Here is a 27,461-nt window from a genome sequence, read left to right as displayed (position 1 = left end):
CTGCTGGGAGCGAAGTCCTTCGCTTATTGGATATTCATTCTGCTATTTCTGTGACAAATGGCTCGCCTATCTTCTTGAGGAATTGCATTACGTCACTGCAGGGTTTATTTTCTAAAATGCATCCAACATCGTAGCCTACACAGTCAGGTCAACTCGCTCTGCTGTATTATGGGGGGACTCCAGCTATTACCCTGATTTCAGCAGATGAGAGCGAGAGATTGCCACGTGATTCTGGTCGCCAATGTGCTCGTGCAGCACACCGAGCATCATGGCTGCGGATGCTGCGGCTACTTGTTCTCCGGTCCGCATCCCGCCACCCCGTTTCCTGTCCCTTCTTCTGATTTTGGTCACTTATTTCCCCGCCACAGCCCGCGGACTGCTCGGTGTCCGCCCAGAGGAGACGGGAGGAGAGCTGTCCGTGGAGGACGGGGTGCTGAAGGCCACCGAAGGGACGCGGTTTATGTTGCGCGTGTACTATGCAGCTTCTCAGCCCAGGATCAACAGAACTGTGACCGGCAGAAGCAACGCGGCCACAGCGCCTTGGATCGCTTTCATTGAGGAGCCCAGCCCGGGAAGAGAGGGGCAGGTCCACCCGAAACGAAACTTGTGCATGGACAAGAACGCCAGGACTTCTGATATAGAACTACTGGGCTCCTTCAGATCCGCCTCCAGTCAAAACTCGGTCTTGGTGGAACTTCTCGCCAAAGACCTACGAAGAGGAGAGAAAATCAAATATTATTCTATGTGTGCCTTTGATGGGGCAAAGTGGGAGCACTTTAGGACTAGAGATTTCTGGCTTGCTGTGGTAGAGCGATCCCCGGAACCTGACCTCTGGCTGCAAGTGCTTATCTCCGTGGTGCTGCTGGGGCTTTCGGCGCTGTTCAGTGGGCTCAACCTGAGTTTGCTCTCGCTAGACCCCGTGGAGCTCCAGGTGCTACAGAACAGCGGCACTGACAAGGAGCAGAAGTACGCACGTAGAATCGAGTCTGTCCGGAAACACGGAAACTATGTACTTTGTACCTTGCTGCTGGGTAATGCGCTCATCAATGCATCCTTAGCGGTCTGGATGTGTCAGATTCTTGGAATGACTTGGCTGTCCACTGCCATCTGCACTTTCGGTATATTCTTTGTTGGTGAAATCCTACCGCACTCTGTGGCATCCAGGCACGGGCTGGCTATCGCCTCAAAAACCATCTGGGTTACCAGGCTTTTGATGGTGATATCGTTTCCCATCTCGTACCCAATCAGCAAGCTGCTCGACACAATTCTTAACCAAGAAATCAGTAACTTTTACACCCGGGAGAAATTACTAGAGATGCTGCGAGTAACCGACCCATACCACGACTTGGTGAAAGAGGAACTGAACATTATACAGGGAGCTTTAGAACTTAGGACCAAGACGGTGGAAGATGTGTTAACTCCGCTGAATGACTGCTTCATGCTGGCCTCCGACGCTGTACTGGATTTTAACACCATGTCCGAAATTATGCAGAGCGGGTACACCCGAATCCCCGTGTTTGAGAACGAGAGGTCTAATATCGTGGATATCCTGTTCGTCAAAGATCTGGCCTTTGTCGACCCTGACGATTGCACTCCTCTAAAAACCATCACACAGTTCTACAAACACCCCATGCACTGCGTTTTCAACGACACCAAGTTAGATGCCATGCTTGAAGAATTCAAGAAAGGTAAGATGCTAAATAGAATTGTTATAAGGAGTCAGTGATAATGCTATAAAATGATTTAAGATGACAGAAATTAATTTATGTTATCAATGCTCCTCCAGCAGCCTATTCTCTAGATAGTGTGGTGAAATGCACAGAGTGATTTGCATCTATGCTTGTGTGGTTAGTTTTCCTTGGCAACTGTGTTGTTTATGCTGTTAAAAGGCTATCTGATAACACTTGTCAGTACCTTTTTCAAATAGGATTCTGTATTGAGACCAGTCATCAGTCATTTTAACTGAACAAAATAGCTGTTACCCGTGTGAAAGAAGTATGCCAACAAATGTATTGACATTTCTGTCAAATTTGTTTCAGTGGGGTATCCTTAGATCTGAGGGTGGCATATAGAGTGTGTCCAGCATTTTGAGGAGAAGACAGTTGTGGAGAGCTTCAAACTCTGATTAGATAAAGGCATTTCATTAATAGTTTATCTTTATCCCATGCCTAAGCCTCCTAGCTGAGAATAATTTGTCCGGTAACCTACTGTTAATGAATGAATTTGAACATTTGACCCAATGCTGACAGACTAAATGCAGCACGGTGACCTTAAGTTAAGTGGGTTACAGTCATACAGAATTATGTAGCTGGTATTGCTGGGTTTGTGCAGTGGCGTATGGTAAACCTGCTGGGATGGCGAGTAAAACAATGTGAGAACACACTTTGAAAGCACAGGACAGAAAAAATCAAAACAATTCAGACACCAGACACTCATTTTTGTTCAGTTCCTTTTCTTAATAAACGATTATTCATCAACTGATATAAAGGTTTCAAGCTACATGATATGTTACAGTCAGGTTTTGTTCAAGCAAAGGTAGTCCATATAATTTGACACAGCCAATATTGGCCGTTGACCTTTTACATATGTAGAGCAGTGGTTTTCAAGTTTTGGTCCTGGGAATGTTGGTTTTTGTTCCAAGCACAATTGCAAAATCAGAAAACAAGTTGTTCATTTTTTAAATTCACAGTATTCACATTGCACTATATTTCAAAGAGTTACAAGATCAGAGAGATTTTAAAAAGTTATAATTGATGAAATCAAAGGCTGAGTTGAATCAGTTGCCCCTAATTGTGAAAGTGTGGACACATGGCAACAAAAACTAATAATCAGGAAGAAATTAAGAATTTAAAGACAAAGCAAAAGATAATGAACCAGACCACTGTGTTAATATATTTAAAGGGGAAAAAATAATGTGTTGAACAACCTAATTAAGAAAAAAGCATGGAACAAAAACCAACATGCACAGGGAGGGGCCCAGTACCGAACTTGAGAACCACTTATATAGAGTATCTGATGTGTAATGCCACAAAATCTGCTTTCTTTGTCTATTAGCTTTTCCTAGTATCAGATTCTTATGCACCACTCCAATTCAGCAGCGGGCAATCAGACCGAGACAGAGGGGTTTAGTTGGAGAACAAGATTCATGAGGATTAAACACTCTCTGGTAAAGAGTGATCAATAACTCTATTGCAACTTGGATTTTAGATTAAACCTCATGCCTCATTGGGCTCCACCATCTTATTATACTATCTGAGATTTATGAGTGAGTTCTTCTCTTTACTTGGGCCAAACTGAAACTCAGACACTGACACTGACTCTTACACTGTGCAGATACTGCTGACTGTTGGTCCAGGTTATTTTTGCCTAAAAGTGGTCGTAGTCTGTACTCTACTCAACCAGCCCTACAAAAAAGCCTTTCTAGCATATGATCTCTTCTTGTGCATGTTATTGAGTAGTTGAGGGGAGTAGGAAGCAATATAAGAGTAAGGAATGATGTTTGAGGATATCATGCATTACACTGTGAATATTGTAGTTTCTCTAGGACTACAAAGCAAATACATACAGTTAGTGAGTAGATGCATTGCTAGGTCATTTCAGTATGGAACTAATATAAAACATGGTTAGCTTCTTGTACAGGTTTTCTACCCTTTCCAACAAGGTATAATGTGTCATATTCAGGTGATGAACAGTTTAGGTATATCGCTGCATTCGCAAAGCAGAAAGATAAACCTGTAATTGTACTTGCTAATGGGTCTAACAGGGTTCTGGTTAACCTTTTAAAAGTTCAATTTTAAATGTGATCCAGGTTGGTTAGAAAGCATTAGGGTGAGTAATTTTTGAGCTTTTTGGACACTTTGGGCATGCTTTATAAAAAACATATTCTCATATGTGAATAAAACATAATGAATGAATATGTAATATAAATTTATAATGAATATAAATTAGTTCTGGGTTGGTCTGTCACTCAGAAATTGAGATATGCAGTGCTAAACTATAAAAACATTAGGTGTTTTGTCATTGTTTTATATTTTAGTGTATATTCTATGTACAATGTATGTACCTGCTCTGACATAAATTTGTTCTGTCTCAAATTTCTGAATGGTACAAACCTCTTCATTCATTTCCGTCTTCAATCATTTGTGTGCAGTACACAGTTTTTGAGATATTGAGATATTTATAGATTTTTAAATATTTATAGAACCACTACATAGGTGGAAATAGTCCTCTAGGGGGCAAAGTGGAAAGGATTAAGTTATCAATTAGTTTCGATTTTTTGGTTTTGCATATTAAAATTAACTTTGTGGTGGTGAAGTAACCAGTCCTTTGAGCTTGACTTGTTTTTCCCCGTTTGCTATTAAGCAGAATGTTTATCACGACGGCACGTGGCAATGATATGTTGACAGAATACGAATTTAAAAAACATTCTGAATGAACATCTTGGGGCTTAAGGGAAAACCGATGGGGAACATGATGATGGCGTACAACTCAGAAACTATGAATAATTTGCTGCTATTACCATGACAACGGCTGACTAAAGAGTCCCTTTAACTCGGTTTTTTAAAGACTGCAGCCGGCCGTCCCCTGTGCAAATGAGAAAGAAGATTGCTCTGCAGCTTCCGCAGGTCCAGTATACATTAAACACACAAGGGTGATGCAATGTCCGGGATGGCCCCGTGTATCAATGTGCAATCCTTGCTCGAAGCAGTCAGGTGGGATCCCTTTTGTCCTTGAAGATTATTTTGCAGGGAAACGAAAGCGTGGAATTCACACAGACGGAGACATTATGTAACCATGCGTAATTCGGAGTGACGGGTACATTCTGCGATCGCTGCAGAAAGCTTTGGAGGGGGTTAGCATGACTCGCAAGGTAACTGCATGCGCTGCAGCAATTTGTCACGAAGTCCCTTTCTGCAATGGATTCACTGGGCTGAAAAACTACAAATGTACAGTTAAACGAAGCTACAAAGGCACAGTTAAAACGCCAAATTGTCATGGTTTCTGGATATTCTTCGTAATGAAGCAATGTATCCATTTAAAGAGATACCCCAATCAGCAGCAGCTGTTTTTCTTGAACACTTTTGATGTGGTAGAAAAAATTTAAGCAAACATTGCTGTAGGTGATGGGCTTCACATTCTGTTGTTTGGGCTATAAAGAAATAATTTGGGAGAGGGCTGCATTCAGCTATTTTCAGTGTCTAATCGATATTACGTTATATCTGTCTCCTATGCAATAAATAGGCTACAATTCTTAGGTGATGTCAATTTAATGTCATCACATTAGAAATAAGTAACAGGATGCAGATGGGAAATAGTTTTTTGTAGATTCATTTTCTTGTTTTCAATCAACCAAATTTGGAATAACCAGTCACCCTGGCTTTCCACACCACAGGCTGCACAGCACAGTATTACAAGGAGGCTAGCACCAGTCTGAGGAGAGTCATAAAACTGACTAATGAAAACTTGTAACCCATGGCTATCTGGTGCATGGTTGGGAGGAGAGGAGCTAATACAGCAGTAACCCAAGGAACAGGCTGACATACAGTGGGCTCCAGAATACTGGGCTACTGGCACCACTGACTGGCAATGCACAAAATTACTTTAAAAATGAACACTATAGGCTAATTATTGAGATTAACCTGAAATGTCAACATGTGAGAATTACCGTATTTTATGTATGTTTCAATGGAACCGTCCAAAATCATACATTCATTTAATTAAAAAAAACATATTTCACCAAAATCAAGATTTTGTCATTATTGGAACGCCTGGTTTAGTACTTGGTGCATCCACATCTGGCAAGGATAACAGCATGGAGTCTTTTCCTGTAATGCCTGATAAGGTTACGGAGCACATTTGGACCACTCCACTACAGAGATACTTGCAAAATCCTTCACATTCTTGGGTTTACGCTTACCAACTGCCGTCTTGAGTTCAGCTCACAGGTTTTCAATTGGATTGAGGTTTGGTGCCTGAGATGGCCATTGCAGAACATTGATTTTGTTGTCAAGAAAGCATTTCTTAATGGAAAGTCCACCTACAGCCAAGTCTCAGCCCTGTGGCAGAGGCAACCAAATTGTCAGCCAAAATTTTGTGATACTTCTTGGAATCCATTATACCAATCATTTTAACCAGTGCCCCAGGACCTCTGGAATTGAAAGAGCCCAAAAACATCATTATATGAAATTTCACCATGGGTATGAGGTGCCTCCCCTTTTATGCGTCTCTGTTTCAATTCCAAACGTGCCGATGCTGTATCTGACCAAAACATTACATTTTGGTACTGACTGCACCTTTGTTCAATCATAATTTACTGTAAGTGAGCAAATGAGACCAAATCAGACCAGATGTTGGCATTTTGCATTTATCTCAATAATTAGATTGTTTATTTTTTCTTCTTCAAATTTTCTTTAAAATCTTTTCCAATTCTCTCCCAATTTGGTAGGCAGTTGTACCCTATCTATTCCAATTATCGATGTTGGCTGAGGATGCACTGTGAACGACCCCATCCCTCGTCGCCCGGGGCGCTATTGTGTGCAAACCCCTACTAACCCCTGCTGAGTCCCTCCCTCGGAGCGGCGAGCCAATTATGCTGCTCCACGTGGCTTTGGCTGAATCGAACCCCGGTCCTCGGTGTGCAACTGTTTAAGAACTAATGCCTGCATCAAAGTCTGTTACTTGCTAGTCATGCACCACCGCAGCTCCTCATATTGTTGATTTTTGAAGGTATTTTTGTGCATTGCCAGTCAGGGGTGCCAGTAATTCTGAAGCCCACTGTCAATCCACCCTACATCTTACAAGATGAAGAATTGCGTCCTGCATCCTGCTTTGGCTATAGCTCATGCTTGAGCCTGCAAGGTTGAGGTTAATGCATCCCAACTCCTACTTTGAGAATCTTTAATGACTGAACCACTCAAGCAATTATTATCTAGATATGTTTGATTGCTGGTCAAACCAAACTATCAAAGTCTGATTCGGGAAAATTGGTAGGTTCACAGTAATGTTTTTCAACCTCCTCCTGTTCAAGCCTGCAGGTTGTTAATGTTCAGTATTATTCTGTTCTATATAATCCACTGTTGATGGAGATAGGACAAGAAGCTCAAATATGTGATTGGAAATCTAAATTTAAATCTTGCTTTGTGTGCACAGTATATTAATAAGACCTGAGGACTTATCCTGAGCTCACAGAGAGCAGTGAGGCAGGTGTCCGGGCACCCTTATTACTGTGAGATCAAAAGCTAAATCTCGAGACAGAGAGCGAGAGAGAGAGGCAGAGGGAGTGAATGAGAGAGAGAGAGAGAGAGGAGGGGGTGAGGGGACTTTTGTGCTAAGACCCCCCCTCCCCCCCTCTCTACTGGGAGCCCCCCCCCCCCCCAGCACAAATCCCCGTGGTCCCTTCTGCTCAAAAAGCACCCAGAAGGGAAGCCATAAAATATTTAGCACCAACTTTCCCTCGCTTCCTCTGCCTTCAATGTCACCTTCTAAAAATGGACCACACCAGGTGTGTGCACGCGGGGGGGCATGTTTCTGTGTGAAATGTCAGGTCTTCTGCCAGCTGTGCTTGAAGTGACCTGCAGTCGCTAGTTCACTATGATCTAGTGTACACATTTTCGATCGGAAGGTCTGTAAAAACCTTGGAAAAATCATGTGAAAATCACAATTTGACATAATATTTACATGTCAAAAGAAGTGTCACAGAAATTGTCACGCATGAATTGGACATTTAAAAGATTTTCACATATGAATGAAAACTTCTACATGTGACTAAACCTACGACATGAAATCATGTGAAATTCTGCATTTTCAAATGTGAACTGCAATTTTCACGTGTGAACAAAAACATGCCATTTTTATAGTTCATATGTGTTCTCTTCACATGTTTGGTGTTCACATATTGCTTTTGGACACATGGATTTTTCATAAGGGAAAGGCAACCTACTATAAACAGTCATAAAATACGGCCCTGTTAGCCGTATCGTGGCTAAAGTTGAAGTGGGTTGGTGCTTCTATGTGAAGGGAGACCAGCTGGTGAATCCCTGCCTGTCTCTGGAAGTGGTGTGGCAGAGCTATCACAACCCAGTCTTTCCCCTGGCCCAAGCAGCAAACCAATCTGCTAATGCACCGACGGAGAGTCGGAGACCAATATGCCCCTAGGTCATTACGGTTCCCATGGCACGTGCCATAAAAGTTAGGACTGCTCCCACAGAGGCTGGGCCAAATTCCCTGCCTGGTTCTTTAGTCCAGCCATTTCATCATCCCCTAAAACGCTTGCCTCTCCACCACAGCCGATGCTATATGTGGTGAATGTAAAATGGCAGCTGTGCATCACCCAGGTGGGGGCTGTGTGTTGATGGTGCTGGCTTTTATCACCCCACTCCCCTGCTCAACAGCAGGGTGAACAATGGCTGGAGGGCTGGGTTGGCTGGAGAAAGTCACTGTACTCCACCTTGACAAATTGAATTATATTTTCTATGTCATAGTGTAACATCCAAAATACATGGGCAAAATTAATTTAATATTCCCCTTGCATTTTGGATAATGGATAATGATTTTGAAAATACAATGTTTAGTTGTTTTTTTATTTGTTTATTTGTTTTATTTTTTATAGAGCTGTACCAGTAGAGGAAGAATGAGTGTTTTATGTATAGTGCATTTTAACATGTTTTGAAAAACATCCTAATGCAATTGCCGTGTACTGAAACCTAATGAAAGATTGATATGAAGATATGAATATCAATGAATAATATAAGAAAACTGAGTGTTGGAGTTTGATTTCTTGAGTTTTTCTTAATGATATTGCAGTGTAGTTATCCCTGAGGTACTTTTTCATGCTGAACAACCTCTACTGCCTGATATTTTAATGACATTTTAAAGAAAACATTCTGCCCCATTCTACAGAGCCCAGATTTGCCTGCTGTGGTGTTAAGGAACACACGTTACTATGAGGCTGGCCTTGTACAAGAGGGTGATTTACAATCATTTAAATACTTGTGCTGTGAAAGGTGGAAAATTTTCTAATCTGTCCGGCATGGAACCTTGTTTTTGAAATAAATCTTCTGAATTGCCACATTGCAGCCGTAGCCTATACAACATTTTGTATGTGGTACACGCTGTACGGTACATACAAGCATTTAGCCTGATTTATAGTAGAGGAGGCTGTTGCTGAGAGTGCATTGAATCTAGAGGATAAATCTTGAGGATATTGCCGGCACGATGTGCAAACCACCTGACACCACAGGGTCACTGTAGTTTGTTCTCTTTGCCAAGACCAGTGCTTCATGTTATTATTGTCATGCATCACTTGTGTCTAAAGGGAGGTTCAAATTATTTTCAAGCTACTTGCAAAACATTTGTTCTTCAGGTGTCCTCTGCACAAACCAAGATGGAAGCTCTAATCAGGGCCTACTGATAAATATTGTTTCAACCCAGCAACACACTTAACCTGGTTTACATATTTTGTTTGTTCAAAAACAAAATAAAATTCCATTAAAAATTATAAGAACCTGAGCTGTACTTGAGAGATTGCCTGGAGCTGATCATTTTAAAGCAATACAGAGAGACAGAGGAAGGTCTAATGTTGTGGCAAAACCGTGCGTGTTGACTGGCCTGTTTATTTTGGAATGGCCAGCCCCCATTCTCATACGGCTAACAGGCGGGTTTGTGTTTATTTTGAGTGGCCCACATAACAGCAGTTAGCATTTGAAGCTGTTGTATGGGGGCAGCTCTACTGCGTCTGCCAGAAGGAAGGAAATGCTCCTGACAAGCTGGTTGGTGTCTTGCATGGCAGCCAATCGCCATTGGTGTGTGAGTGTGTATATGAATGGGTGAATTAGAAGCACCAGTTGTACAGCCCTTTGGATAAAATCGCTATATAAATGCCAACCAGTGAAATGTTCTTACCCCATTGGTAAACCTTCAAATGAGTCAGTCTCACCTCATTGGTGAGTAATAGAAATACGATTTGAAGTCTAAATATAAGACTAAAATACCTGTTTCGATTGACTCATTTTTTTCTTTTTGTTTTGCCTGTATGGGCACCAGCACTTGGAGTAGGAGGCGGGTGGGGAGAGAGGGTAGGAGGAGGAGGAGGAGTGGGTAGAGTTATGTAATGGCTGGGTGATGTAATGGTGTGCCCGGTGCATAGGCAGCTGCTGTCTGCAGTCTCCCTGGGTAGCCGCTGAGACTGCACCCCCCTCCCCACACTCCCGTCCCCCAACCCGGTGGAGTCGCGTTTAGTCTGCACGCGATGGATACGGTCCGCCACACACACAGCCGCACACCCGCGCGGTCAGGCACACACACGTAAACCCTGGCTGCAACTCGCTGCCAAGCCGGGAAATCAACCTTGCGCAAAAGCCCTCTGATACTTTAAGCTGGTTCATAGAGCAGGAACACTCAGTCCTCAGCCCCTCCTCAGATGTATGCCAGTGATTGATCAGAGCTGTTCTCAGGACAGCTTAGATACACCGTGTGAGCACTTTATTAGGTATACTTGTACTCCAGCTTGTTAAAGCAAATATTTCATCAGCCAATCATGTGGCAACAACTAAACAGATAAAAGCATGCAGACATGATTAAGAGGTTCAGCTGTTTTTCAGACCAAATGTCAGAACGGGGAAGTGATATGATCTAAGTGACTTTGACAGTGCAATGATTTTTGGTGCCAGACAGGGTGGTTTGAGTATCCCAGAAACTGCTGATCTCCTGGGATTTTCACACACAACGGTCTCTAGAGTTTGCAGAGAATGGTGCGAAAAACAAAAAACATCCAGTGAGCAGAAACGCGTTGGTAATGAGCGAAGTCAGAAGAGAATGGCCAGACTGGTCAATGCTGACCGGAAGGTGACAGTAATGCAAATAACCACACATTACAATAGTGGTATGCAGAAGAGCATCTTTGAATACACAATGCGTAAAAACCTCTAAGTGGATAGGCTGCAGCAGAAGAAATCTAAGAAATACCTAATAAAGTGCTCAGTGAGTGGACATCATTACTGCTGCAGCCAGTCTTAGAGTAAGAGGCTTGCCTAGCAAGTGATGGGCAAAAAAAAACTGATAACTGGCTGCCATGGTAGATTAGTCACCTTCCCCTTGAAATGCAGGGCCAGTAGAATCTCCTCAGTTTGAATTGCGTTGATACCGCAACTGTGTCTGGGACAGGTTGCACAATGAATATGTTGGATATGTTGATCTAGCTTGTATCCGTGGCATCTTTGTTTTTGTGTTTGGTGTTGAAAGATTTAGAGTGGGAACCCCGTATTGCATTATGAATTGTTGCTTGTGGCAAGTTATTGATCTTAAACTTAAAAAGCCAAATATTTGACTTTATGGGGAATTCAGGGGACCAACATGGGTACCTCTTGCCAAACTATTGTGTAATCCTCTGAAAACAATACTTACGTAAGGCTTGGCCCTCAGAACCTTCTCAAGAAATCTCCCGTCTCCCACTGTGATGAGGATTTATATGTGGATATTAAAAAACAGGGGCGTAAAAAAATTATTTCTCAATACATCCCTCTCCTGAGCCTAGCTTGGAAAGGCTATGGTTATTGGCCTAGTGACTCACTGAGAATCCCCAATGGACTAATTGGGTTTTATTTCAGCCTGTGTGCCCATTGGGGGGATGGGGGAGTCTGGTGTGTCACTGTGTGTGCATGCGTGTGTCACTGTTGTGACCGTAGGCTGCCCTATCCACACTCAGCAGAGCCGTCTCTGTGAATCTGCAGCCAGGGTTACCACCCACATGGCACACCCCTGTGGCACCCGGGGGTCAGGGCTGGCATGAAATGTCCCAGCATGCAGGAGCAAACTTCCTTCTCCTTCCTCCCCCCCGCCCCACCCTGCCAGCTGGCCTCACACTGCCCTCCTCCCCGGACCAGATGGTGAAAGACGCAGTGCACAGAACACACAGTATTCGTGCCTTTAATTCCACGTCTGGATGGCATAGCTGTGCATGCATTTGTGAATAGGAGTTGTTATATATTGGTTTTGTTGAAAAACTCACTTTGGATAATCCTTTATTGCTGCTCTTCTGCTGCTGATGTTCTGAATGTTGGTTTATACTGTACTTGCTATATTCCTTTGTTCTAAACATTTCTGTAAATCTTTTACTAATGCTTTTTTCAATGTGTACTTTTCAATGCACCATTTTTAAGAGATGTTATAAAATATTACTTTTTATTTCCAGAAGAGATGCTACTTTATTACATATCATCTGAAGACATGGCATTCTAAAATTAGCATGAGCTGTATATTCCTCTGTCACTCATCTGTAACATCCAGATGTTGAGCTGAGCAGTGGGGATCTCTTTAATTCCCATATTGGGTATGGAATCACATTCCTTTTTATATATAGCCCCTCTCCCCCCCATTTTATGGGACCAAAAGTAATTGGACGGTTGGCTCCTCAGCTGCTTCTCAATAGTCAGGTGTGTTCAATCTCTCCCTTAATGCAGGTGTAAGAAAGCTTTCAGTGTCTAGTCTTGATTCTGGGCTTTTGATCACCTTTGGAGTCTGTTATTGGCTGAGGCCCAGAGTTGTGCCAAGGACATTCAAGGAAGCCATTATGAGGCTGAAAAATACGAAGAAAAAACAGAGGCATAGGCCAAACAATAGGCTTTCCAAAATAAACAGTTTGGAACATCATTATGAGGAAAGAGAGCACCGGTGAGCTCGGTCTGCTGCTGGGCATGTCTGCAGCCTGTTTCTCGGTAACAGGTGACAGTCTGGCTGGTTTTGACTCTCGTGCAGGTAAATCTCACTTGGCCATCGTTCAGAGGGTGAATAACGAGGGCGAGGGCGACCCCTTCTACGAGGTCATGGGCATCGTCACTCTGGAGGACGTCATCGAGGAGATCATCAAGTCCGAGATCCTGGACGAGACCGACCTCTACAGTACGTACCCGTAGTCCGCCACCTGGTCTGCAATGCAAAACTCTTGTTATGGGACTTCAAATCTTTTGCTCTGTCTCTGTCTCTCTCTCTCTAAAAAATAAAAAAGTACAAAATATGAGCTTGCTTAAAATTACTGTTTGCTTGACAAGTGAAAGTTGGCGATGAGTCAAATTAGTCAAAATCTTAAAATTAGTCAAATTTTCTCACCCCATTGACAATATTTTAGTCGTATTTAGTAAAAAAGTAGATTTATAGGTGAAAATATAAACCTAGAGACCCCATTGGAGGTATATAGTTTACACCCGCTGAATGTGCAGAAATCCACAGCTGCTGGCCAAGCTTGAGATTCATAGCTTCTATTAGAGGGAGAAAGATAAAGAAGATAGCTGAACTGGCCCTCAGGTGTGATGGCAATGATTTTTCCTCTTTCTTTTCCACTGTGTTGGTGACCCAAAATATTCACATATTCACCGTCAACATGATCACGCAAAAAAAAATGGCAGCTGAACACAGGAGAATCGATCCCTTAATTAAAAAAAGGACACGTATGGATTGGTTTGACCCCCAAGCTCATATCCGTTCAAAGAAATTGATCAGACCACCTGCTTCCTAAGCTAGGAAGTGCCAATAAACTGAAATCCGTAGATAATTAGCCGGAACGATGCGCTAATCATGTACAAAATAATTAGCACCTGAATCTCCGGGTGCGAATTCTCCCAGCAGGGTGTCGTCATAACGGCCAGATTTATCTTGCATGTCCTCTGTAGGGAGATGCACTGCACACACTGGGAGTATGAGAGTCATTACTAGTCAGTAGAGTGCATGGGACCTGTTTATATAGGATGTCATGCAAATCAAAATTAAATCATAGGCAACTCTTCTTTTTCAAATACTGTAACTGTCTGCTTTGCAGTTATTACACGTGTCAGTGGAAAACCTCAATGTGGGCCGTAAGGGGGGTGGGGGGGTGGACAGTGAGTATGTGGCCCATATTGATGGTGGTTGAGGTGTGGCTCTCACTGTAAAAGCACTTTGTGAGAGCTCTCTGTGACAGTGCTCTATAGAAGCCTTTCATCTTCAACATCATCTCCATCGCTCGCTCTTCTCAACCGCCACAGCTGACAACCGCACCAAGAGGAGGGTGTCCCACCACGAGAGGAAGCAGCAGGACTTCTCCATCTTTAAGCTGTCAGAGAACGAGATGAAGGTGAAGATCTCGCCACAGCTGCTCCTCGCCACGCACCGCTTCCTGTCCACAGGTGAGGCTGCTGTGTGGGGTGATGGCAGAGGGTGGGAGGGGTTCCAGTGTCGATTGTTAATGTGAGGCAATTGTAATCATATAATCAACAAATCTAGACCCTCACTCGTTTGAATATCCTGGGTAAAATTGCAAGCTGGCTATCTCATTCCGCTTATTTCTCTGTCTATCACTGTGCCACACACAGAACCCGGAAGTGAGTTAGTGTTATTTAGTCATGGGTTCCCTCGGCAGATTTCCAATGCTTTTTTCCCATAAGGATTTTGATTTCTGCTGGAAATGAGGCCTGTGGTTAACATGAGGCTAAGATACTTTCTTGTTTTGTTGTACAACAGAAATGTCACTTTTGCATATCAACCGTGAATTTCAGAGCTATTATGTGGTTTAAAAAAATATGTTGCTAACAAGTTGCTATATTGAAACTAGAACATCGATCGCATTCCATCAAACACCACTTGAAATTTCACACAAGCCCACCTGCATGCCACAACTGTTGTAGTTTCAATATAGCAGCCTGTTAGCAACTTACTTACGCACATAAAAGCATCAAAATTCACGAGTTTTACAAGACATATTAAAAGGTGTAATTTATGTTGTAAATCAAAGCCTAACCGCAGAACATATTTTCTGAAATGCTGTCTGTAAAGAATGGAAGTGTTGAGGTTTTCAGCTGAAACACTGCCCACTGGTTCCCCAACCCCCTGTGGCTTTGTGATTGGTCTCCTGCCAGAGGTGGAGCCTTTCAAGCCCGCCCACCTGTCAGAGAAGATCCTGCTGCGGTTGCTGAAGCACCCCAGCGTGGTGCAAGAGCTCAAGTTCGACGAGAAGAACAAGCGGGCGCCACAGCACTTCCTGTTTGTGCGGAACAAGCCGGTGGACTACTTTGTCCTGGTGCTTCAGGTAAATGACATTCTTCACACAAGCAGCTTTAAACCCAGGTCTTCACTCACTGTGGTCATTGAAGACCCCAAGACACTCTTTGCAAAGAGTAGGGGAGGGGGTTCCTTGGTGTCCTGGCTGAATTCCCAACCTGGCTTTCAACCTGCCACCAAACGTACCCTGATTCAATTGGCAAAACCATTGTTCTCTCCCTCTCCACCTCTACTGGTGTGTGGTGAGCATTCTGGTGCAAAATGGCAGCAGGGCATCACCCAGGTGGGTGCTACACATTGGTGGTGGTTGAGGCGAGTTTCCCCCCATCGCTGTAAAGTGCTTTGAATGTCTTGAAAAGCTCTATATAAATGCAACAATATATCTATCTATCCTTTCACTCCCTCCTCATATGGGCCATCTAAAGCTACCCATAACCAATTCCCTGCCCATTGTGGAGATGAGAAACGTTTACCCCATTTTCTTCCCTTTTCCCTCTGTCAGTTTTTGCAATGCTCAGAAGTGTTTGTAGGCCCACTTGCCTTCCATTCAGAAAAGCACAGTCCACTATGCTCCCTCTCCTCACCAAATGGCCACTGCTTCTTATCACTCACCTGTACACTGGCTATCATTTCGTTGCTGGCAAAGGCAGACTGCAGAAGCCCATTAGAACTGAGATATCGATCTTACGTATTGAGCCTGAAACCATGGTGTTTACTATACTGTATAAGGTGCCATCCCTCAGATGAGATGTTACACGGAGGTCCTGCCTCAAAAATCCCATATCACTGATGGAACGGGCAGGAGCTTTAACCTAGGCATCCTGGACAAATTCCATGAAAAACTGGCTCTTTGCATCTGGCTACCTAATCATCCCCCTACATATAACTGGTTCCGAATGTTATCACTGCAATTGATGAGTGAGTTTTCGGTTGACCTACTTGGAAATGGAAGTAAAATAAGTAAAATAAAGAATACAATAGACTACCCTGCTGTAAAATTCAGCTATGCCAGCTTGACCAGATTAAAAATTGAGCTGGTCAAGATGGTCATAAGCTGGTCTATCTGGGTATGAGCTGGTCAACCACCACGGTCAAGCTGGTCATAACACTGGTCTAGCCAGGTATGAACTGGTCAGCAAGCTACCAGCTGTTTCAAAACCTAAAAAAGGTGGTTTTTTTGGCATGGTTTATAGGACTGCATTGACCGTATCCTATGTTTGCAGGGCCGTGTGGAGGTGGAGTTCGGGAAGGAAGCCCTGCGGTTCGAGAACGGGGCGTTTGCTTACTATGGCGTCCCCGCCATCATGCCCACTCTGTCCGCAGGTAACCTGCCCGTCACAACCTCTGACCTCAGAGCTGGAAAATCCAGGTTCAGGAAGTAAACCACTTCCCCGGTTCAAATAACCGGGATTAGTTAATTAGCCCATTTCCTCAGAGGTAGAGTTAATTAGTGAACTCAGCTGGCTGAGTTAACGGATGTAAAACACATGGCAAGACTTTTGCTTTCCAACCTCTTTTAGACCTGAATTTACACCTCTGCTGAGACCTCAAGCGATCTCGGTGACCCAGGCTAATGTGCAGAGTGGGTTTGGAGATGTGTGGAGTGGGCTTCGTGTGGGTCTGCAGCCACACATCGGAGTGAGGGACTATTCTTCTCTCCCGCAAGTTCCACGGGACACAGCGGAGGCAGCAGCTGTGTTAATTATAAAACAAGATGATCTAATTAAATTAAAGGCACTGGGGATCAACCGGTTGGCGCACACACAATTACATAGAGCCGGAACGTGCAATGAACGGAAGGTCTGCCCTACATTAAATCACACCTTCTCCACGGAAAATGTTTTGGTCTTTCCGGAAGAAAATAGATGTAGCTGGAACACCGCCAGGCAATTCCAAGCCCTGGCACATTCTGTCTTTCATTCTTTCTCTCTTCCTCTCTACTTCCCTCCCTCCCTCCTCCCTGTTTCTTGCTCCCTCGATCTGCTGACTCAAGTAATTTCCCCTTGTATTTATACATGGTTCCCCTTGCCAAAAACGATTGGCCGTCGACCGCGGGCCTTTTGAGCGGGAGCCAATCAGGGGCCCCCCTGTGTCCTGCAGTCTGAGACACAGATGGAATAGCAATGCCTGTGGCTGCTGACAGCAACACTCACCACTGCAGTCCCCCGCCTCTCCCCGTCCCATCCCCCAGCGGGAAGAGTCCCTATGCCATTTCCCTTCACCCGTAACCCTGTCTGATTAGATTCTGCAGCAGTTAAACAGCACTCACAAGCAGATATCAGCCTGTAATTGAGATAAATTGAATGGGGTGAGAGCAATGCTATGAGAGGGACGCATTTCCACAACACACATTCACCCTAAAGGCAAATGCCTACATACCTATGTACACAAACACTGATACAGAGACATCTGTGAATACCGCAAAAATGTGGTAATGCAGTGCTATAAATAAATGTTAAAATATAAACAGTGTGTTTTTTAAATTTAATTTTCATTTGTATGTGTACTCAGCACACACAAACACACATACACAGGCACATGCATACAAACACTCTGGGCTGTTCATGAACAAATATTTATGCATACTTGTACATACATACTTTGTCGTTGTGATTTTGGTTTAGTGGAACATGACTGGAACATGAACTCATTCAGGACGACCCCGTTTGGTTCAGTCCACAGATCCCCCTCCCGAAGCAGTGGACTGAACCGCTCTGACTCCATGCTGTACGGGGGAAGCATGAGCCAGCTGAACACCACTAACAGTGCCTACCTGCCCGATTACTCCGTTCGCCAGCTGACCGACCTGCAGATCATCAAGGTACTGCGCCTCAACCAATCCTGCTTCACAACATTGGTCACCCCCAGTCAGTGTCTCTGTAAACAATGGACCCCACTCCCAAAAATGTGCGGCAAACTTCTTTCTGGTAACTATTAACTGCGGTTTGGAGAAAAATAAGTGACAAAAAATTTGCTGTGTAATAAATCAACAGGATGTAGGAAGCTGTCAACTAAAACAACAGAACAGCGCAAATAGCATCAAGCAACAAATGCAAAATAACAGACCGACGCAGAGAGCTAACAATGTCATAAACAAGATGACTACCGGAATGGAAAAACCAATAAACCAAACAAAGAACTGCAGAGAGAAGTCAAATGATGTAAAACAGCTGTGGAAACCATTTGCAGTTATGCTTAAAGCGATAGTTCCCAAATGAAGGAGTTTTTTAAGTGCGATGAAATTGTGCATTGCGATTTAAAGCAGGAAAATATGCTTAAAGTGACTAAAAAAAGCAGCTTGAATGGCAACATTACTTTTGCAGAGCAAAACATACACTTAAACTGAAATAAAATTCCCTCTTTAAGGGAAAAATGAAGATGACCTGTATGGGTTCAGAGAATCTGTGCTGCAGGGGCGATGCCAGTAATGGGAGAGTCTACTAAACATGCTACATATGACACCTAAATGAAACGTACAAGATGAGTTGAGTGGGGTGTGCTTAGGAGGGATGTTTCAAAATCTATTTGAATCTATTTGTTTCAAGTAATAAAATAATACACCTAAACAGTTCCTTTAACAATTTTGTAAATTGAGCATATGACTATAAATAAACCTGCATAATAAACCGGCTTTCATTTTGTTTATTATTATTAGTGCTACTAGTATTTATGTATGTACGTAGTGTATGTATGGGTACAGAATAAGAGCTAAAAATTATGATAAATAATGAATGCATCCATAATGGTATGAATAACTGATGATAGCACATAGTTGAATAATAAGTGAATAATTCATTTGTACTCGACCAAATGTTTATGTATGAAATGCAACATAAAGCAGTATATAGTGACCACACACAGAACATTTTGTAATACCTTAATACTGTTATAAAATTTACAGATAAAAGTTTTATGTTATTTGACATAACCTGACATCACCTGTTATGGCATCTTGTGACAGCTGCTATGTCATGTTTATGGCAGCGTTATGTCAGCCTTATGGCAAGAAGTTCAAGTAAAGTGTTACCGAAAATTCTGTCTTCAGCCATGCTGGTTGTATATCACAGAAGAAGCCATTTTGTGGCTAGCTCTAAAATTTATGGAGGAGGTTTGTGGACATGAGCCCAGCCTTGGCCTTTAAAATGGACGTTTCGAATGGGGAGAAAAATAAAAATGGATGTTAAGGAAGAGATTACAGCGTAGCTGTCAATAACACTCTTCCTCACCCTGGGACAGATCACGAGGAGCCACTACCAGAACGCCCTGACGGCCACGCGGATGGACAGCTCCCCCCAGACGCCCGACACGGACGCCCAGATGAACGAGGACAGCACGCCGGACCCCGAGGCCCCCGCGCCGGAGAGCCACGCCCCGCTGCCGCAGAGAGAGCCTCGGCCCAGCTCCGCCCGCTCCCGCCCGCAGCAGTCTGGAGTCCCACACAGCACCACGGTCCTCAACGAGAAGAACCGCATCGTCCGTGAGTCTGTCCGCCCGTCTGCGCGCCTCTGTCTTTCGTTCTTTATCAGACTTTTAGCATTTAACGTTTACTTCACCTGACAAATTGTGAAGTGTTTAGAGTAGGTAAGGAGTGATGTTTATGGAGAAGGAATTCTGGGTCTGACACGCTTTGGGTTTCCATGGTGACACATAGTTTTTTTGTTTTGTTTCTGGCTTTGATTTGTCTCTTTGTTTTTAAAAAATGTTTTCCACCATTGTTTCCCATATTATTGACAACAGTTAAACAAATAGCTTTGGACTCTCTCGTTTATAACATATTCCCCCTCTAACCCATGTTTCACCTCACAAAGCGGTTTTGTTTGAATATGTAGCGTCAGGTCATGGGTCAGTCTGAGGTGAGAGGCATGGCATAGACTTATATATCTGCAGGGCCGAGTATCACAGTCTTCATTCAGGAGATCACATCTCGTATCACTCATGGCCTGTGATGTAAACAGTCTGCACTGGAGCCAGCCAGCCAATCCTGTCCCCTACATAGTGTTGTCTTTAGCACCGCTGTGCGTGACATAGCCTAGCTGAGCTGCTACAACAAGGGGTGGGAGGGGCCGGGAATTCAGTAGAGGTCATTCTCCTTAACCCCCCCCCCCCCCCCCGTCTGAAAAGTCATGGCGGCAGCACGTGTGGTCTGTGGCCTACATCGGGGGGGAGGGGGGCTGTCTTTCACACAGCCTAAATGGGGATTGGCACATGGGCAGAGTATACGGATTGGAGGAGGGGGTGGTGGTTTAGCACAGATGGCAATGCTGAAATCCTCTTAGTTATGAAAAAAGAAGAACTCATCAGTTATGGGCGAGCCAGCTTGCGTGAGAAGAGCGAGGGTGGGGGGGCATGTGGAAACGGTCCACGTTACACATTAAGGGATTGGGCCTGACTCCTGGCCCCGCCCTGGACCCCTGTAATCTCCCACCCCGCTTCTCTCTTCTCAGGGGTTATGAATCGTGGGGAATCCTCTCAGTCATTGAGATAAACCGTGGGTTTGATGAATGAGAGCTTAAGCTGTGGAGAATATTCCCACAGACACACTGAGATACGGCTACACTGAACACTATCCCAGAGACACGCCATTCCTCTTTTCACACATTTCCACATCAACGAAGGCACAAGTGTATGATCCCAGCCCACAATTATGGCATAGTTTTACGATCTCAGACACTGAGCCTAAGTGCTAAGGCATAGCAGTGCAATCCCGGAATATCGAACGCAGCTTTTGGATGTTCATTTTGTGATACTCATTCTCGCCTACACAGGCTTCTGAGACTAAACATTTGGGGTTTTCCTTAATAACATTCGCTTGGTCTGCACATTAACCGGGTGATTATCTGAATGGTCACAGTGCTGCGTCAATAGTTTCCTTCCCTGAGTGTGTGGTGAGCCTGCCTCTCTGTCTCCCCCTGCAGGCAGCAAGTCGGATGGGCAGAAAAGCCCCAGCGACTCGGTGTTCCTGCGTATGGACGAGATCCCGTACATCCGAGAGGACCGGCCCGAAGGCGAAGGAGAAAACGGTGAGGGCCACTACGAACGGTTAGAACCAGAACCAGAACCAGAAGCCGCCTTTCTGGATAATGGTTACCAGTGGTGGAGAGTCCAGGAGTCAGAAAGTAAAAGTCCTTTCCATGTGCTTCTGCCACCCATGAACTCACACATGAGTTCACTAATTAGTTCTACCACCAGGGTGAAGAACTGTGCTAAACTGGCCAATCCAGGTGATTTGAACAAAATACTGGGGAGGCCTTTACTTTCTGAACCTGGATTTTACACCCTTGATGGGTATGGCCCACAAACCCCTGATTTCTGCTCTTGCCACATGCAGAGATGATGTGTTTATAAGCACGAACAAGAAACACAAGTAACACTTGAGAGATGGTTTTGTGAAGTGGCAGTCAGTTGGACAGCACATGCACTCAGTTGAACCAGAAGGAAGTGCCAAATATAAGCCAAACTAGACACATGGTGGAGCTTCTCTTTTAGTCTGTGGTGTTGACAGTAAATGTCTCCAGGGAATGTGTATTTGTTAAATACAATGCTGTGTCACTCAGCCCTGCCGTGTGAATTGACAACTGACAGTGTTTTTTTGGTTTTCTATCTGCTTTCATCCAAAACACACCCGCACTAGCATGACTGGTCAGGGTCTGACACTAGCACAATCTAGTCACACAAGTTAAGGGATCAACGAGAATGAGAATAGTAGTGAGAAATGAGTGAGAATTTGTCATCCATAATTCCTTTGAAAGCTCTTACCAATCACGCTAGTATCAGACCAGTTGTAACAGGGCAATTTCAGCGAGAGGTATGTTTTGGACAAAAATGGGTGCAAAGAACGTAAGGCCTGTCTGAAGCATGCACTGCTCAAACAGTGACTGGGAAAGAGCACTGAAATACACTCCTTGTTTTGGTCCGTTTCCGTCACCATTGACACCCTCACACCTGTGTGTGACAGAGAATTATTTGGTGCAACATTAAGGCTTGTGTCTCTGTCTTTCTCCTTCATTTTTCCCCACCCCCTCATTCTCTCCCCCGCACAGACACCATTGCTGTTCCCATGGAGACGGAAGCTCCCTCCTCCCCCTTCATCAGCACTCTGTCATTGAGTGGATCAGAGGAAACGCTGGGAAAGAAATTGCTCCTCAAACTAAGTGAGTTCCCACTGCCCAGCCCTGCCCCTCGTACCCAAATGCATCTACAGTTCACCTACAGCTGCACTGTCTGTTTACCCATTACAGCACACAGAGGTAGAGCAAAATGGCATTTGCCATGGGGTATCCTAACAGGTTCTCCATGAACACTCCATGCAGCGCAATCTTTCATCTTAGTTTGTTAATCAACAGGAGACTTTGTTCCTTCCTTATTTCGCTGCTGGAAACTCTTTTGGAATCTCTTGAGTGATTACCAATGCGTCAAACAGGGACTTCATTTGTTTTAAGGGCTTATTATCGAAAGTGACTCGTTAGGCGAACGAGCTCTAGCTTCAAAGGCTGGTGGGAAATGTAGTATTATGTGTTCTTGAAGTAAGTAGCAGTTATAATGGTAATACAGTAGTGTGCAAAAATGTGGGCACCCATGGTCAAAAATGGTTTTACAATTAATATCTAAGTGAACACTCTTTTGCAGTGATGTGTGGATTCTTCTGAGCATTTCTCACCAGGTCTCAGGCCATTCTATCTGAAATCTTTCTTGGTCTTCCAGACCTTGCCTCGACTTCAACTGTTCCATTTATTCTCCATTTTCTAATAATATTTCTGACAGTGGGAATAGGTAGTTTGAAATATTGAGAGTTTTTGTAGCCTTCTCCTTCTTGGTGGAAATGAACCATCTTCATCCTGAAATTCTTGGACAACTACAGTAACCCATGGTTGTTAACACCAGACAGAACAGTCACTGCAGTTGTATACTTTAGATGGCATGGAGTTACTTCAGAATAAAAAGTTCAGCCCTGGAATTATACTCACCCTAACAAGTAAATCACCTGGGTCTGGGCCTCAGAAATCATCTGAGAATAATCCAAAAGGGTTCCCAAACTTTTCTTTAAAATTTTTCTTAAAAAATTAAAATAAAAAGCAATCTTGCTTTAAAAATTGCAGAAAGGTCTCATGTTTAACTCTGTACCATTTAGAGTACAGGTTTGCTTTTGATCACATACAGATTCATTCAAACAAACATTTAAACCAGGGGTGCCCACATTCTAGCACCCCACTGTAGTTGTGCCGCATAGCATTAATGCTAATTGTTTTGTTTGTGCAATTCAGGTCTGCTCAGTCCTCTTTAACATGAGGATGTTAACGAAAATGTCCTGCTTTTACAGGCCATAAGAAGAGAAAAAGATCTAAGGATGGGGAAAGGACTCCTGATGACAACTCAGAACAGCCCCTTGTGAAGACCTAGCAGGAAGTCATGTGGGTGGAAGGGAGGGGGGTGGGGTTGAATAGATATTTTTTACATAGAATAATATCAACAAGACTTTCTTAGAGGCACCAGTTGCTGGTTGACTGCTGGCATAAAAAGTATGAAAGAAATCAATTATATATATGCACTTACATATATATATGGGCAAAAGGCAAATCACCAATATTTTTTTCCTCTGTGATTGGAATGACATGAAAACAACTATTTTCATTCATTGCATTTACCAGATAGGTTTTTTTAGTTAGTTTGGAAATATTAATGATGAATTTAGAAGGGTTGGGGAGGACTTAGGTTGATGTAAGCTGGGGCCTGAATACATCTGATCAACCCAGCAAGTATTGAATCAATCCTGTAAATCAAGAAAAAGATTTTGGCTGTGAAACATACAAAATATAAGCACAACAGTGTTAACATGTAGCTAGTTCACGAAAACATAAACGGTTGTTTGGCAGCTGTGTTGACCTGACACAGGGAGAGAACTGTGTCCGCTGGGAACCTCCTTGGCAACTGTGACCAAGAGACCAGTGCTAATGGACAGGATAACAAAGTCCCAAGAACGGAAATTTCGGGAGCCGTGCATGCTGAGCTGGGCTCAGGGCGAAGCGGATTGAATACTGATTAGCGGCAGATCTCTGCAGCTGCAAGCGGAGGAGGAAGTGGGACAGAACTGTTGTTCAGCGTAGTGGGCGAGGAAAGGGGGCGGGGGGGTGCTGTTAACAGGCATAGATAAGGGGTCAGCAGTCTTGCTGCTGGAGCAGTGCTGTCATACAGGTTGTTCTAGTTCTTTTTTGATAGTGATAAAATGTTAGGTTGAGCTTTATCATCATTACCTGTGCTAATTTATAACAGTAACAAGATTAGTCACATGACTTTTGTATGCCAAGCGAGGATTCTGGGAAGTTTGAGTATGTATGTGCACTGCTGCTCTCCATTATCAGAGCACGGCTGTGTCCCACTGCTATAAAAAATGTACCCTATTTTCCTCTATTTGTCTCCTCCCCCCATACTTCCAGATAGGAGATGAGGTGGTTGTGGAGGAATGGAGGATGCGTTTTCAGAGTATTGGGACACAGCCCCTGAGACTTGCTGGGAGGAATACTTCTCAGTTGAAGTCACCAATGCTGATACTGTACCTGGCAGTATTATACCATAGCCACTTCAACATACGGCAATCAACAGTCAACCAGAGGCAACTGACATTATGTGACCGATGAGACAGGACCACCTGGAATGCAAGCAGAATTTATGAGTCTTTCAAGGGCAGGCTTTCTTCAACACTTTTCTGTTCATCTCACATTCATCACTTACGGCAGGTAAAATCATGTTCTCTCAATTTTACATGAACATAACAACAGATTTATATTTTTCCTTGATAATAATATGACGCATGTCATAGCCTATATTTGAACAAAAAGCCATAAGCTTGAATGGAATACATTTTAAAAAGCCAGTTCTGTTCACAAACTTAACAAAAACAAAATGAACAAAGTGGCACAAGTAAAATGAATGTGCCAAAACCGCATAAATGTTAAAACATCTCAGGAGCTCTCTGGCATATTGAGATCTATGATGGACAGACTGAGATTTGTATGGATTAATTGCTGACTTATTAACCAAATGACTAGGTTGACTTCTCTCACATAGGTCCACTCTGATTGGGTGGCCATCTTCCCTGAATGATGACCTCACAGAAGAGTCCTCCAGTAGACTGCCCATGCCCTCCCTTCAGCAAAGAGGCAAAGGGTGAGGCATCAGTAGGGAGGGGGCTGTAGCTCTTTAAAGACAAGCTGAAATTAAAACTCACTTTTTCCTTAATTTAGTCAATTCTTCATAATCATACGGACACATCTTAAAGTATATATTCCAAAAAATGTGATAACATTTTAATACTTGTGTATTTTCACACCTACAATTTTTCCATTCACTTCCTGCAAAACAAGATTTTAAGAGATTTGAGGACATCGTGTAACAGTGGGAATGTATTTAGATCAAATGTCTGTCAATTTTCTGTTTCCCTCCAATCAGTATCTTTTCATGCCATGGGCTCTGCTTCCCCCTCCTCATTTAACATCAGTCAAATCGATTCCCTGCCCTCTAAAAAACCCTCAGAGAAAAAGGATGGGGTGTCTAGCATTATTAACCATCACATTTGGGTATGTGAGACTGGGCATTGTGGGTTGGGGGGCTGCTGTGGTTTTAGGTTTTCTCCTACACCTTATACAATGATCACTATTTAGCCACAGCTGGAACTGCAACCAAAGACTTGAACGATCAGAATTTTGTTCTACATGATGACTTACTACAGATAAAATCTGAAATTCTGTAAAACATCAAGTTTTGTTAACAATACCCATTTTGTGTCTTTTGTTCATTCTTTGATTTAGCCATGGTTCTGAAATTTTAAAACAAGTTTTCAGCCCCAAGTCCCAAAACGGTTTTCTTTTTATTCGCGGGTTGGGGTGTTTGTAACCCCTTTAAGGCATTAAGAGATGGAGGAGGGGGTGCTGTTTTGCTGTAGAGCTTTGGGAATGCCAAGCCAATTGAACTGGGCCTCTTGTTTCTGCATGCTTTGGGTACAGATAAGCATGATGTAGGAACTCTTTGTGACTAGGGCAATTCAGGCCACTCAGCCTCGGGAAAGTTGGGGTAATGGGTGGTGTTTGAGGGGGGAGGGGGGTTTTGTGGTGGTACACAAGCAAGAGGGAAGGGAGTGAAACAGGTTAGAACAACTCTCGGCCCTCAGCATGTGAGGATGTGGCCTGAGTTCCAATGTTGCCCTGACAGATATGCTCTTCTAAAATACTCAAACAAGTAACTGTTATTTATTCAGGGTTCTTTAAAAAAAAAAGCTACATATATCTTTTGTTTAAATAACAAAATGTAAATCATAGGAAGGCATTTTGCAATGTAAAATTTAGATTTACAGTTCTGAGTTACTAAACGGCACATGCTGTCAGTCAGCTTGGGTGCAAGCAGGAGGGAGTGAGACACGAGGACTCGTCCTCTTGTGTTATACGCTTTCCCTGCTGCAATGGGTCTGTCAGATCAGCTGTGGCACACAGGACACGTCAAGCAATTTTCTATTGTGCAATACTAACTGCCAAACCTCTTCTCTGAGAGCACATGGTGAGAGTGAACAAGAAATGCATCTCAGTGGTACAGCTGCAGCTGTGGGGGGAGGTTGTGCAGCTTGCTTCTCTCTCTCACACACACACACACACACACAAAGAGTATTAAGAATAACAAGCTCACCCTGCCCTGTTCATAATTGGTTCCATCCTAAATCCCACCCTTTAGGGGGCAAACCATCAGGAATGGTAGCATGTTGTGAATTCACAGTTCAGTGGGGAATGCTATTTTGAATGTTACTGTAAAAAAACTGGAAAAAGATGAGACAAAGGGACAAAGCAAACTGCGTGTGCATGTGTGTGTGTACGTACAGGGGGGGTGGGTCATATGAAACACTCATCACTATTCACCACCAGTCAAGAGGTTTGGCAAGAAATAGATTAATAGATTTTATATTCTTAGAGGTTTTAAAGAATACCCAAATATATCATTTTTTATGAGAGAAAGAGAGAGCTTTAGAGACAAACAAGTTTATGATTTTATGAGATGTTTAAATAGATTTTTGGGATATTTAATATTTTAAAAAAGGAAAACAAACTTAACAATTTTACAATATGTATTATGAACTTCCTCAGTAAAAAGAAACTTTCAAAACTGATTTTTGTGTGTACATTTTTTAACTCTTCTTATTTCACATATTTTAAATGCATTCCATATATTTTCAAAATCAATAAATCATTGTGGTATTGGACTATAATCTAGTAATCCTGAGGATTTTTCCCAGAGAAATGGAATTGCTCAGAATCTATTGCAAAGTACCGTGGAACCCATCTCTAAACAGCTTAATTATAATCATTGGTTGATGTTTGCTTTATGCCCCAGATTTGATGAGAGGGTTTTGCAGTGCATTACTAAATTACACAGGAAGAGTGTCAATGGGGTGACTGGTG

General features: G+C 43.3%; 1 protein-coding gene across 1 annotated transcript; it reads left to right on the top strand.

Moving 5' to 3' along the window:
* The first annotated feature begins 241 nt into the window (after positions 1–241).
* Positions 242–27,169, top strand: LOC133115371 (metal transporter CNNM1). The gene is made up of 11 exons (XM_061225250.1): positions 242–1,688; positions 12,751–12,894; positions 14,013–14,153; positions 14,883–15,052; positions 16,248–16,347; positions 17,700–17,845; positions 19,261–19,501; positions 20,940–21,044; positions 22,065–22,175; positions 23,342–23,432; positions 24,456–27,169. Exons 1-10 carry the CDS (start codon positions 242–244, stop codon positions 23,419–23,421), a joined length of 2,685 nt encoding a protein of 894 aa, XP_061081234.1. The 3' UTR covers positions 23,422–23,432; positions 24,456–27,169.
* The last annotated feature ends 292 nt before the right edge of the window (positions 27,170–27,461 follow it).

This window comes from Conger conger, chromosome 2 (genome assembly GCF_963514075.1).
Source record: "Conger conger chromosome 2, fConCon1.1, whole genome shotgun sequence".
NCBI classification, from domain to species: domain Eukaryota; kingdom Metazoa; phylum Chordata; class Actinopteri; order Anguilliformes; family Congridae; genus Conger; species Conger conger.
The sequence above is the reverse complement of the archived record's forward strand: the minus strand, read 5'-3'. Positions and strand labels throughout refer to the sequence as shown.

Excerpts from the sequence above, each read along its gene's own strand:
- LOC133115371 (XM_061225250.1), top strand. The coding sequence starts at position 242 with ATGTGCTCGTGCAGCACACCGAGCATCATGGCTGCGGATGCTGCGGCT. Across the intron at positions 14,154-14,882 it reads GCACCGCTTCCTGTCCACAG|AGGTGGAGCCTTTCAAGCCC; the intron begins GTGAGGCTGCTG and ends GTCTCCTGCCAG. Across the intron at positions 17,846-19,260 it reads CCGACCTGCAGATCATCAAG|ATCACGAGGAGCCACTACCA; the intron begins GTACTGCGCCTC and ends ACCCTGGGACAG.